The following is a 14,245-nucleotide window of genomic DNA, read 5'->3' on the forward strand; positions in this document are numbered from 1 at the left end:
TCTGTAGTGTGTGACTCCTCTAGACTGTGTAGTGTGTGACTCCTCTCGGGGGCGCTGCCTGTGCTCCTGCTGCAGATCCAGGCGCGCTGCTACCAGCTGCTGCTGTCGGTGTTCCAGCACCCGAGCCGCGCCCTGTCTACGCCCTACATCCACGCACTGGCGCCCCTGGTGGTGGAGAGGCTGAAGGGCGTGGAGCGCGTCCGCCCGCAGAGCCCCGCCGAGCTGCAGGCCGTGCAGGAGGGCACCCGCGTGCTGGAGGGCCTGGTGGGCCTGGGAGAGGAGCACAACCGTGAGTCACACAGCCTCACCCTCTCCACAGCCTCACCCTCTCACACTGACCCTCTCCACAGCCTCACCCTCTCACACTGACCCTCTCACACTGAGCCTCTCCACAGCCTCACCCTCTCACATTGACCCTCTCCACAGCCTCACCCTCTCACACTGACCCTCTCCACAGCCTCACCCTCACACCAACCCTTACCCTCTCTCCCTCACCCTCACCCTCTCTCCCTCACACCGACCCTCTCCACAGCCTCAACCTCACACACTGACCCTCACCCTCACACTGACCCTCACCATCTCTCCCTCACCCTCACACTGACCCTCTCCACAGCCTCACCCTCTCACCAACCCTTACCCTCTCTCCCTCACCCTCACCCTCTCTCCCTCACACCGACCCTCTCCACAGCCTCAACCTCACACACTGACCCTCACCCTCACACTGACCCTCACCATCTCTCCCTCACCCTCACACTGACCCTCTCCACAGCCTCACCCTCTCACACTGACCCTCACCCTCCCTCCCTCTCCCTCACCCTCACACTGACCCTCACCCTCCCTCCCTCTCCCTCACCCTCACACTGACCCTCCTGGGATCGCCCTGCCCTCTTCTTTTACCGTGTAGTCCTGTGTGTGCTGACGACAGAGCTTATCGTCCCCACCGAGGAATTGGAATGTATCAATTTAGCTGTAAATCTCAGCGAAGACTAAGAGCATACTCAGTCTCATAGTGCTGCAGAGCCGTTGTGCAATATCTCAGACAGGAAGTGCCCTGCTGTTTTTGCAGTGTCTCAGACAGGAGGTGCCCTGTGTGACCCTTCCCCCCTCTCTCTGGAGCAGGAGTACAGCTGCTGGCTCTGCTGGTGCCCACGCTGATCTCCTACCTGCTGGATGAGAACGCCCTGTCGTCCGCCCCCCCGGCCTCCAGGGGGCTCCACCACTCTGCCCTGCAGGACCTGATGCGCATCGGGCCCCTCTACCCCGCCGCCTTCCGGGCCGTCATCGGGGCGGCGCCCGAGCTCAAGACCCGCCTGGAGACGGCCGTCCTGGCCAATCAGGCCAGCAGCAAGGCCAAGGCAGCCGCCAGGCTGGCCCTGCCCACCGTGCAGGCTGCGCCCACCATCAAACTGAAAACCAGCTTCTTCTGAGTGTGCGCTCTCTCTCACTCTTTCCCTCTCTCTATCTGCCTCTCTCTCTCTCTCTCTCCATCTGTCTCTCACTCTCACTCTCTCTATCTGCCTCTCTCTCCATCTGTCTCTCACTCTCCCTCTCTCTATCTGCCTCTCTCTCTCTCCGTTTCTCACTCTCTCCCTCTCTCTATCTGCCTCTCTCACTCTAGCTCTCTATCTCTCCCCCCTTTCTGTATCTCTCTCCCCTTTCTCTTCCTTCATCTCTCTGTCTCTTTCTTACTCCTCTTCTGTCTTCCTTTCTGCATTTCTTTTTACCATTCCTCCGTCTCCATTTGTCTGCTTTAAAACGACATTAGCTTTTCTTTGTTTAGCAGGCCTCCCATTTCATCTTCCTGTCTTTGCTGAATCATTTTTAACAGGTTTTTGCTTGAAGTGTAAATACAGAGTCTCATGTTGTAGTGTGGATTTTTGAAGCCAGAAGCAGTGTGTTTTAAAGGGACCGCTTTTAGAGCAACTTTGATTTAATTTGATAATCCCCCCCATCCCGATGGTTCTTTGTGTCATTCTGTTTTCCCGAAAAACTACACCTCCGCTGGTCCTGCTGTGGAGGCAGGATTCTGACGTTTTTACAGAAAGCATAAACAAGCTTCTCAGAGCAGTACGTGGGTGCGAGGTGAATGCAGACGTTAGTCCAGATTTCCGTCCATGAAATACCAGGAAGTAACCATACCACCTTAACTGTTTCTGTACTAAACGCTGGAGTTTGGTGGAGTTCCCTCCCCGCTCATCGGTCTGTAGCTGCGGGCTGTCTCACCTCAGTGAGTCCTCTCCTGCAGCGTTGGGGTCCGTGCCTTCAGTGCATTGCGCTCTGGGTCTTTTAGGGGCCTTCTCCCTCTCATTGCGGAGAGCTCATGGGGGGGGGGGGGGGGGGTTAACAAGGACACACTGGCCAAAGCTATATACTGTAGATTTTTGGAATTTCCAACCGAAGAACAAGGCCAGAGAAGTGTACATTTATGGCCTGTTGGTTTTGAGAGCAAGCAAGTGTCCAAACTGTAGGGTTCTTCTGCTTCTCTAAAGCAGTGTGTTGTGGGTATATTCTGCCTGGCCAACTGCAGTTGTCTGTATTCCTTCATGGAGCAAAAAATTAAAGAATTAAAATAGGATCGGTTTGATGAAGATGGACAGATAAACATATTTATTTAAGGTATGGTCTTATCAGGATGTTGAATGTGTTTTCTCGGGTTGACCTTTCAGTTTGCCTTTTCAATTGCCACACATCGATCGGTTCATGTAAATAGCAAGGACATATGATGAAGAGAAAGGAACACAAGATTCATCAAAGTAGAATGCAAATAATGGGAAAATGTTAATGGGGGGAAAAAAGGACACAAATAACAAAAATGTTCATCGCATTCAATTAAAGCATTAAGAGTTAGGTTTTTATATGTCTTAACTTCTGGTTTCTGTGAAATATCACTACATTATTTAATGTTTCGTGAAATGTTTATCAAGCTCACAACTGCACAACTGAATAAAATCATGTTTAACATCACCTGTGTCTCCTGAATTTGCCCACTAATTTGATATCATGGATTCTAAGTAATTAAATCTTAATAAAGAAATGGGAAACACCCAAACTTAAGCATGTTTGTACATTTCACAGCGATCTGTGAGACCCCTCTCCCATACTCTGTAGTGAAGGTACTGGTGTAAGTTCTTATTTTTAATATCACTTGAATGTATTCATTGATATTTTAAGTATTTATACGATCAAGATGTATAAGAACCGCAGACTGCATACTGATTCCTATGGGAGCTGCTCAATGGCGCATGAAGCCAATCCATGGAGGCTGCCATGTTTGATTATGGGGCATTTTTGGAACCAGAGCATGCGCACTGATTACCTAAACGTGAAGGTATTTAAAAACATTACTTCCAGATCAGCTTCGGTTTGTGTGCGTATGAGAAGTATAATTCTTTCCGTTATCATTAAAAAATATATAAACTTGGTTACGAGTCACATACAGATGTGACATTTCAAAATTAATTTGCTAGTTAAAACCTTGCTTAAGAATCTTTAAAGACTAGATAATAAAATGAGTTCAACGATATTAAAATGCGATAGTACTTAATACACTACAAGTCCCGTGAATCATAGCATCGGAATCCAAGATACAGTTTGTGGGCAAGGGCTTGTGGTTTGACGTCATCCAATGACAGCTGGCTGTCAGAAATGAGTTAGCAGCTAGCTACCCCAGTAGAGCGAGCTCTCGCTATATTCCGTCTTTTTCGTGTGGCAGATCAGGGACACCGAAGACCCAGCAGAAGTCCTACGACGGGGGATCAGTGACAGCCTCCAGCAAACCGAGCCCTCTTTCCTGGCCTGGCCATGGATGAGCAGGCAGGGCCCGGCGTCTTTTTCAACAACAATAATAACTCCGTATTGCCAGGCGGTGGGAAAGGACCGCTGCACGAAGGCGACGGGGGAGAGGTGGCCAGGTCTCAATACAGTATCCCTGGGATCTTACACTTCCTGCAGCACGAGTGGGCCCGCTTCGAGGTGGAGAGAGCACAATGGGATGTGGAAAAGGCCGAGTTACAGGTAACGCTAATCGGAATGCAACTCCCGATTGCTAAGAGTTGGCAGCAATAAGTTAGCAGAGAACAGAGAAGTCCTCATGCATAAAAGCTAGCTAGCTAGTTAGCAATATAAGATGTTACATGTCACTGGCTAGCGTCAGAACATCTGGCCTAAGTTACTCGATGTTCTTGGTTAGTCTTTCGCTATAAGTTACTTTTAACTTCGAACTAGCCAGCTAGCTAGCTAACGTTCGGCATTTGATGATATGCAACTATGCATTGTACAGGGTTAGCTTGCTGCTACTGCTAACGTTAGCTATTCTATATGGTTGTGTATCTTACAAACGTTATAGCCTAGCCACACTGCCCTGGATTTGGACATTACTTTTTCTATTTTTTATTTCGCAGCTTCGATGAGCTCTTGCAAAATGATCGGCTTTCATTTAGTATTCACTTTATTTGACCTCGTTTTGAGATTATTACGTCTTACGTATTACTAGTTTACCACAAACGGCACATTTCTAGTGGGTAATGATGTAAAAAAAATATATGTATATATTGCCATGATAAAAACCGAAGAGTTTGGAACACACCGTTGTGCTGTTAGCTATATCTAACAGAATCTGGTCATATTTGTCACCATGGAAACCTTTTTAGGAACGTAACTTGCCCTCTGAGTTTTATCAGCTCGTTAGCTGGCGATGACGTTGGGCAGCTTTCTTAGAAATGTGGACAATAATCAAGTTGACAGCGTAATGGTACTTTGAGGAAGCATCTTAGAAGAAGGGTGTTAAACTGCTCATAGGTTGGGCCACCAGCTTGTCTACACCATGTGACCTTGCAGGGATTTAAACTTGTATTCCAATGGTTATCCTCCAGGGGTTCCCATAGGCGCTCCCAACGACACAATCAAGTGGCTAATTGTGTCTGAGTTTCTAATTGTGACATTTATATTAAAATTAAGAACATACTCTGCTGCAAGCCTATTGAACCAATTTTGATTGATCAAGATAATTTCCTTCATATGAAAACCAGGAGGAGTAGATGTGTACAGTCCCGTTCCTGTGAATGAACCTGCAAGCGCTGTTCCAAAAGCAGCTTGGAACCAGAAAATGAAATGCGGTCAGTTCCCACGGTGATGGTACAGAGAGCGAGAAGGGACTGTCTATCATTCCATACCTCCTGCTTCACATCTCTGAATTGTCATGAGTGAAGACGCCCTTGGAAATTAGGGGCAATATTTATTTACATTGAGGAATGAGATGTGAACCACATCTCATCTTCACTCTCACCATTACTCTTCTGTTGTCATTTTTCATAAACTTGTTTCATTATGTAGTTATGTGTGTAGTTAAGTCCTGAAGAGTTACAACCGTTTCTCTGTTCGCTGCAGAATATGTAGCTGTTTTTATTTGCATTCTGCTTCTGCAAGCTGCGCTCAAATTGAAGAATCGCTGCTGTGAGGCAGAAATCTGTGTTTTTTTTCTTCCGGTTAAAGTCACCAGTTATTTATATTGGAGTCCCAGCTTGTCGATGATTCACCAAGTTACTGTATTTCAGTTCTGCAGTGAATCATGTGCCCCCCCCTAGTCACCTGTGTAAACGGTTAGTATTTTACAGTCTGCTATTTTTGGTAGTGAAAGATCAGATTGGAAGTTGACTTAAAGTTTTGCTCCTTTTTCTGTACTTAGGGTTAGGGTTATTGAGCTACAATTGTGGTTAGAGAAACCGTAGGGTTATGGATAAGACAAACCTGAAGGTTATGATTATGGTCATGGTCATGGTTATTAAGCTTGAGTTAGGTTAATGTTAGAGATCATTTTAAGGCAGTGGTCTCCAACCCTGGACCTGGAGAGCTACTGGGTCTGCTGGTTTTTGTTTTCACCTTAAAATCAGCACCCTTTTGAGACCCAGCTATCCAGGTGAGGTGAGTTCACTGTGTAATCAATTGATTAATTAAGTGCAGAGTAACAAGGAAAACCAGCAGACCCTGCGGTTCTCCAGGCCAGGATTGAAGACCACTGGTTTAAGGTCACTTTGCTCTGTCAGTCTCTGTGATCTCTGTCAGTCTCTTTCCTGCTTCAGTTCTCTGTATATTGTTGATTTTATTTGCGCAAGATTTAGCCCAATGCACATTCTACACTCTTGAGCTCATAACTGTGAGCTCCAGATTTTGTTTCAAGACATGTTGGGTCTTGCGGTTCAAGTATCGTCTTTAAGAACGCATGGCGACCTGTCATTGCCCAGTCATTGGCCTGAAATATCGTTAGCTAAAGAGCTTGTAATTGGGCTTTTGGGTTTGTGAAAGAGGGCCTGTCTAGTTTGTTGCTTTTGCCCTAATTTTGCTTTTTTAATTGAAGGTGAGCATTTATTTTTCATTATGTTTACTTTGGCCCGCTTTCTGTTCATTGGCACACAACTGACTATGTTTCTTTCTTTCCCTTTGTTAATATTGCTTGCCCCTGTGCGCAACAGTAAAACAACCGTGATCAAGTTATAGAAGAAACCTTTGAGCCTTTTCTGTATGGTATGCTGCGCTCATTCCATTCCATCCGGGCACGCCATAGTGTTTTGTTTTCAGTGCAAGTGCCTTATCTGTCAGCACTTGCTGACTTGTCTGTCTATGGAAAAAGTTTGATGTTTGCAGTTTTTTCGGTTAAAAAGGCCAACACAAATGGTCAGAGAATGACATCACTTGGAATAGTGAGCTAAGCATATGTCATGGGAGAATTGGCTTGCTATCCTTGCTAGCCAGTTTTCCCTCATCGTGTGAACTTAGTGAGACAGGCAAAAGTATAGATGTTTACAGGTAATGGGTTGGGGTTCATGGGTTCGGTCTGAACCACCGTACAGACTGTGCCACACTGTCTCCCCTCGTGACCTGTTTTACCTTGTCTGTTTCCATGGTTTGTGTGGTCGTGTTTACAAAACATTAGACCTGTTACCCGACAAAAACCTTGCAATAAGTACTACTAAACCAGCTGCACGAATCAAGCAAGACTACTTCGATATTTTATTTGTGAGCCTCAGTCCATGAAGCAGACTGCTTAAAGGTTTTATTTGCTGGGAATTAAAAAGACGGGAGCATAGTGATGAAGACCGTGACCATGGGAACGCTAAAATATTTGTAGTTGATCAACACCAAGTTTATTTTCCAATTTCAAATGCCACTCAACCTCCGAGAACCACCATTAGGTGACCTTGTGCATTGCTAAACCAACTGTGGGCGATTTCTTGAATCAGCAGTTACTCCAGAATATAGGGTGGCCCTATTACAATCAGCTGGACAAAAGAGAACAAAAACACAAAGAAACCTGAGGTAATCCCACACGGATCCAGCAAGCACAGAGTTTAGCTTTAGGAAATTAAGATGCTGTGAATTTTCTGCATCACAGCCTGGACTGAACGTGAGCTTTTTTTGGGGCAAGTCCCTAGCTGTTTATGCTGTACAAAATGGAGAAATACTAAGAAGTTTGTTATTTTCAGATATTTAATTATATGTTTATATAATGTTTATATAACATTCACTAGTGTTCCTAATCTAATCTATTTTCTATATGTTATTTGAAAAAAATTTATAATAAATGCATTTTGTTCAATGGCAGAAACATGAGAAGATTATTTTGTGTTTTTTTTTCTAAAAGCTCATTTGAGAAGTACGCATTCCGCCATGGTGTGAAACCGCTGGTATTTTTGGCTACATTTATCATACCCTCAAAATCTCACACTGGTCCATGCCTAGTGTAGTGCCAGCATGGCTTATTTAAAGACCTCTCCTTTTGTCACTTAACATCTGATTTGTGGCCTGACGAGGATATCCTGCTCTCTGGAGAGGTGACGGAATGTCAGGCCTACCCCGGCCCGTACGTCAGCAGGGCGCTAGTGGCTAGCTAGCTGACCCACTGCAGGCTAGCTGACCCACTGCAGGCTAGCTGACACACTGCAGGCTAGCTGACGCACTGCAGGCTAGCTGACCCACTGCAGGCTAGCTGACACACTGCAGGCTAGCTGACGCACTGCAGGCTAGCTGACGCACTGCAGGCTAGCTGACCCACTGCAGGCTAGCTGACCCACTGCAGGCTAGCTGACGCACTGCAGGCTAGCTGACCCACTGCAGGCTAGCTGACCCACTGCAGGCTAGCTGACCCACTGCAGGCTAGCTGACACACTGCAGGCTAGCTGAGACACTGCAGGCTAGCTGAGACGTGATTAGCGCAGAGACCTGATTAGCGCAGAGACCTGATTAGCACAGAGATGTGATTAGCACAGAGACGTGATTAGCGCAGAGACCTGATTAGCGCAGAGACGTGATTAGCGCAGAGACGTGATTAGCGCAGAGACGTGATTAGCACAGAGACCTGATTAGCGCAGAGACGTGATTAGCGCAGAGACGTGATTAGCGCAGAGACGTGATTAGCGCAGAGACGTGATTAGCGCAGAGACCTGATTAGCGCAGAGACGTGATTAGCGCAGAGACGTGAATTAGCACAGAGACCTGATTAGCACAGAGACCTGATTAGCGCAGAGACGTGATTAGCGCAGAGACGTGATTAGCGCAGAGACGCGCAGTGCGTTCACGCGATCACAGCCGGCCCCTTTCGGCCTCCGGAGAGCTGCACGGCCGACGTTCCGGAAACGCTTCACGTCTCTGCGCTAATCAGGTCTCTGTGCTAATCAGGTCTCTGTGGGAAAAGCCGAATCCTCAGCGCTTCAGAAAACATCTGACCCAGAGAACCAGTGTTCTGCTTTCGGCTATTTCCTGTTTACAGCGATAAAGCATTGTAGTGCATTTGTTTTTAAACTACAGATTAAGAAAAATACGATTTCCTGTCTGAGCGAAATCTCTTTGTTTGGTAGTAATACCATATGGTTCTCCCCTTCTAATATTCCCCTCTTGCTTACTGTACATTAATTATTAATCAAGCTCTTGCTGTTGATTTCTAGTAATTGGCATGTCGGTTTACAAGAAGGATAATGTGGACGTATCAAAATCGGCCAACAATAGCTCGGCATCGGGCAGATGGTAAGACCCAGTACGGTTTAGCATACATGTTTCATGATTCAGCGTACATAAGATTCCTGCAGCTGCGTGGCTGAGCCCAAGGCATTGTGGGTCACAGTTCTCTTCCTCTCTGTGCTGTCTCCCTCCGCTGCTGACTGGAGTTTGACGGCGCGCAGCTGGTAGGAGTTGTGCCGAGGTGGTTTGACCTGTGCCGCTGCATTGTTGACATCACTGCTGTGTTCGGAGAACGTTTCCGTGTCTTAACTTCTGCGGGCTCGTGCGATTAGCCCTGGTTTACCGCAGGATTAGCGATAATCAGGGTTTGGAGTGCCCCTGGTCTGGGGAAACTCAAAAGGTGGGCTTGAAATTCCAGCCTCCAGCCACCCCCCAGGGGTCACTCTTTATCCTAAGCGACGCACAATACAAACGGCCGTCGTAACAACTACAGAACATGGGTCAGATGAAGTTAAATTCATAAAGTACAGCCAAGCCTCCAAAGTAAGAAGTCCCATGTGAGCAACATGGCTGTTTATTGGATTAAACATTTTAATAAATAAAAAATGTAAGTGCCCCTAACAGGTACGTGACCTAATGGGGTGTTTTCCCTACAGGATAGTATGGTATGTCAGACTAGAAGCAAGGCCTGATACAATAGATATGATAACAGCATCAACATGGATACAAATTCAGCCTAACCGTGCAATGCCAACTGCAGCCTGCTAGGTAATTATCGGCCTGTGAAGCTGCATTGGTAGAAGTTTCCGGGTTGTTATTAACAGAGCGGCCTTTTCCTCCTACCCTACTTCCTGTTGGCTTTATCGGGGCAGAGCAGTCATAGACCCACAGTCCCCACCCCCAACCCTCAAAACACACAACAAAAAACCACTATTTACAATAAGGTGGCAAGCTAAGGTCAGTGATCTTTTTTGTGTTGCAGGGATGTCCTGTTGAATTTGAACAACCTTATTAATAAGGCTTCAGTTTACAGGCCTTTTGAATTCACACCCAGCATCCTCCACCTTACACACACACACACACACACACACACAAGATGCCTACACACACTCGCACACTCACACACACACACACATACACACACACACACACACACGCACACACAAGATGCATACATATACACACACACACACACACCCACACAGGATGCATACATACACATGCCTGAATAAGCTCACTGATCATAGGGCAGGAATGGAGAGTAATTCATCATGAACTCCCTGAAGAATGTGTGCATTTCCTCCCCTATTTATCACATTCAGTCTCTCTCTTTCTCTCCCTCTTTCCTCTCAAAGATAATCTGTGAGTCAGTCTCTCTCTCTCTCTCATCACACACCGCTGTGTCTCTGTGGTTAGGGGGCAGGACTGTTATATTCAGGTTGCTCCTTGTTTAATGGTGTTGTTGTGTCTCGACCCTGTGACCACTTACAGTCGATAAAGGAGCGCTGTCCTTTTCCCCCAGCCTAACACTCATTTTTGAGCTGCTCACACGGATTTTTATGGGTCACCTCTGTGTGTCTGTAATATGTGAAGCAAGGACACGTGACACAAACACTCATCTGCCCAATGCCTCTGTTAGCCAAACCAGGTCTGCCTCTGTGTCCTTGCCTGCGCATTACTACAAGAATTTACATAAATAGGCTACGTCCTTTGAAGGTAAAACCATCCACACTCTTTGCCTGGCTAATATGTTTGGATGAAAACAGGTTAGCCTTCCGTCTTCACTTGCTCTGTGACGGGTTTGATTTGGCAGTTTGATTTCCATCTCGTCCACCTCCGGGAGAATGCGTGCGTTGGATTTCTCAGCCAATCCTTTGTTTTCCTGATTTGGTCTGAAAAGCATTTCTTGTATCGCCTTGTCCGATGAGGAATAATCTCGCATTGGCACCGAAGGGTTTTTTAGTGCTCAGTAATGTTCATGGCTCACTCATTTTTAGTGCTCAGTAATGTTTATGGCTCACTCATTTTTAGTGCTCAGTAATGTTTATGGCTCACTCATTTTTAGTGCTCAGTAATGTTTATGGCTCACTCATTCTTAGTGCTCAGTAATGTTTGTGGCTCACTCATTTTTAGTGCTCAGTAATGTTTGTGGCTCACTCATTTTTAGTGCTCAGTAATGTTTATGGCTCACTCATTTTTAGTGCTCAGTAATGTTTATGGCTCACTCATTTTTAGTGCTCAGTAATGTTTGTGGCTCACTCATTTTTAGTGCTCAGTAATGTTTATGGCTCACTCATGGCTCGCTGCTCTGAGACGACGGTAGGCCTTCTCAAACACAGCGGGCCGTCGGGCTCCTCAGCTAGCCTGCAGGTGAACGGAGTAAAAGATGACAGAACACAGTAGGCGTTATGTTTTCATTACCCTGTCAGGGATAATTGGGTGAGGAGCAGCTCACCTGCCAGGGCGGAGCTGCTTCATACCACCGCACGCCTACACGCCAAGCCTCCCTGAGCCTCCCAGAGCCTCTCTGAACATCAGCACTGTCAGCCTTATGAGCTCAGCACCTCTACCATCACACAGTCACATTTGTTTTGGAGTCAAATACTTTCATCTTGCCTGGTGCAACTGAGAGAAGCTCTGGCCAGTAGACATCACTCCATCCTACCTGCAGTTCTGTAGTGATGTTCTAGCCAGTGTTCATCACTCAATCCTATTTGTTGTGTGAGAATTACGTGTTTCGTTCCTACATTGAAATTCAAGCAAACCCCTGCACCCTCTCTCTGTCGCCTCTTCCTCTATCTTCCTCTATCTTCCTCTATCTCTCTGCCCCCAGTCTGTGTGTCCCAGCCTCTCCCCCGTGTCTTCTCTTTCTCCCAGTGCATTGTGGGAGGGCTGGAGTGCCCTGCTCATTCATCTCCCTGGCTGTGCTCTTAAATCTGTGACTGCAGTGGGTCTGTCACAGTGGCTGTTTTATTGGCCTTATTTAGGTCTGCTCCTGAAGGTAGGGGAACGGCAGGGGATACCCTCTTCAGCACTTACTCTTACAAGACAGAAAATATTGCCTACGCTTACATTCCGCCATACTGCACTCTTCTTTCTTCCAAGTTAAAAGTGTGTTTAGTTTTTGATTTAAGAATGGACTGTTGTCAATAAAATGCAATATATTTAAGGAATTACATTTAAGATCTCTTAATATGGACATGTTTTATTGTAAGAATACAAGCCATGTTAAGTGTGAGGCTGGCTATAACTGCATCAAAGCTTTTCCATTGCAGTAATGCTCTGGAGGAAGAGGTATGGCTAGTTTAGACATGTTGTTTAAGAAAATGGATGCATTTAGCCTGTGTTTGAGTTGTTTGAGATTTGTGTTTGTAGTTATTTTATTGAACTGGGCCATTTTAAATTGCATTACGTTACATGTCATTTGGCTGACACTTTTATACAAAACACCTTACAGTTGATTAGACTAAGCAGGAGACAATCCTCCCCTGGAGCAATGCAGGGTTAAGGGCCTTGTTCAAGGGCCCAACGGCTGTGCGGATCTTATTATGGCAACACCAGGGATCGAACCACCAACCTTGCGGGTCCCAGTCATGTACCATAACCACTACGCTACAGGCCGCCCAATAGGGATTAGTCACAAATTGCATGGTAATGGGTAATAACAAGCTTATAAGTGGTGGATGTGTTGAGTAATGAGACGTGATTGTGAAGTGAAAGGGGCAGGCCATAAAGGTACTGAAAGTAAAGCACTGAACTCACTGATTCCTGTTTCCCTTTTATGAGAGATTTTCAGCAATTATTGTGCCAAAAATAACAACCTATTTTTAATGTGAATCCTTTTTGCTGTACTTTTAAATAAACATCTTTCGTAAATATGTGCTTTCTGTAGCTTAATTTCTCAGTAGATTTTGAAATATATAATATCTGAAACACTGGCTAATTTTGTCACATGGACTGACAGTTGTCCAGCCATGGTCACTTCCTAGCAAACAGGATGGTCAAATTCTGCGGGAATGTTTGGATTGACTTCCATTTTGGTTTAACTTTGACCGAAATCAAAGAAGTGAAATGGCAGCGATATCTGTGATGTCTTAGTTTTCTGTGGGTTTCATCGAGGCAACGGTGACCCAGATTCCTGGGTCCTGACAAAGCCACTTCCATCTCTGCCTGTCCTTTCTTCTGTCTGTCTGTCTGTCTGTCTGTCTGTCTGTCTGTCTGTCTGTCTGTCTGTCTGTCTGTCTGTCTGTCTGTCTGTCTGTCTGTCTGTCTGGGACGGTGATCTGGGAGATGTGCCCTGTTAGACACTTCAGTCAATCTTAGACCTCTCTTCCCCACCGGCCTCCTGAACTGTTTGGAGTTTTGTAGTCAGTGTTGGTGGCTGTCATTGGCCTGCACTTCCCATTATGTACACACTGATAGTTTTAGAGCTAATGGTGCTGTGAGTGTCTGCACTCCAGTTGTGTCTTGGTCTGTGTGTGTCTGGTTGTTTCCCTGGCAGAGGGGCTATTTCGGGGCCAGTAGATGCCTCTGGGCCCCGGGGCCTCCATTAAAGGTAAATATATGACTGGCGTCATTGTCTGCTTACAGAACTTCTGGAACTTCTATGTATTATATAATTTATTTAAAATGAAAACACTGGTCCTGATAACCAAAGTATAACTTTTTATGAGTCGAACAAAATGTACATTTAAAATGATTAAAAATTAAATTGCTTCCTGAATAATTAAACACGGTGGGGAAATTACATTTGGTAGGGAATTACTTCTAGGAAAATGGCTTGATTAAACATTTTCAGATAGTCCATTTTAATAAGCAAAGAAAATTAAAGATCCAAATAAGCTTATTGTGTAGCTTCCAAATTTAACAAACAAAAAAACGAAGCTCTATAATTGAGCACAAGAAGTATAAACCTTCCGAGTGCAGCGAAATACGTCATCGCTATGGCATCACGGCTATTCACCACCTACCACCGGCTGTGTTTAATCGCAGTGACTAACACCGCATCTGCAGCAAGACAACAATGGAGGTTTTGTGCTTGTGACAAGGAAATGGCTTTCGAGGTTCGCTTGGACCAATGACGATACATTCAACGTAATAATGGCTTCAGACAGCGTGGATCTCCACAATTCATCCTTTTCTTCCTGCTTTAGAGTAAAGATCCTGTGGTCTAGTGGCTTTCTCTCAACCCACTTCCCACCAATGCCCAACCGTAATGTCAACTGCAAAGTTGCCACGGTAGTGTCACTGGAATCTTCAGGTTAATTAAACATGCATCACAGTAATCCAGTCATGT

General features: G+C 45.7%; 2 protein-coding genes across 7 annotated transcripts in view; both read left to right on the top strand.

Annotated features, from left to right (window-relative positions):
- The window catches only part of heatr5b (HEAT repeat containing 5B), a 39,320-nt gene extending 37,000 nt beyond the window's left edge, over positions 1-2,320 (top strand). For all 3 annotated transcript variants that reach the window (XM_061227749.1, XM_061227752.1, XM_061227750.1), the window contains exons 35-36: positions 76-289; positions 1,120-2,320. In XM_061227749.1, the coding sequence (XP_061083733.1) occupies positions 76-289; positions 1,120-1,427 (522 nt within the window). In that variant the 3' untranslated portion in view covers positions 1,428-2,320. The remainder of the gene's footprint in view (positions 1-75; positions 290-1,119) is intronic.
- Positions 2,321-3,627: 1,307 nt separating this feature from the next.
- Positions 3,628-14,245, top strand: part of LOC133118073 (striatin-like) — a 45,699-nt gene continuing 35,081 nt past the window's right edge. For all 4 annotated transcript variants that reach the window (XM_061227757.1, XM_061227760.1, XM_061227758.1 and 1 more), the window contains exon 1: positions 3,628-4,014. In XM_061227757.1, the coding sequence (XP_061083741.1) occupies positions 3,802-4,014 (213 nt within the window). In that variant the 5' untranslated portion in view covers positions 3,628-3,801. The remainder of the gene's footprint in view (positions 4,015-14,245) is intronic.

Source organism: Conger conger, chromosome 18, assembly GCF_963514075.1.
Source record: "Conger conger chromosome 18, fConCon1.1, whole genome shotgun sequence".
NCBI lineage: Eukaryota > Metazoa > Chordata > Actinopteri > Anguilliformes > Congridae > Conger > Conger conger.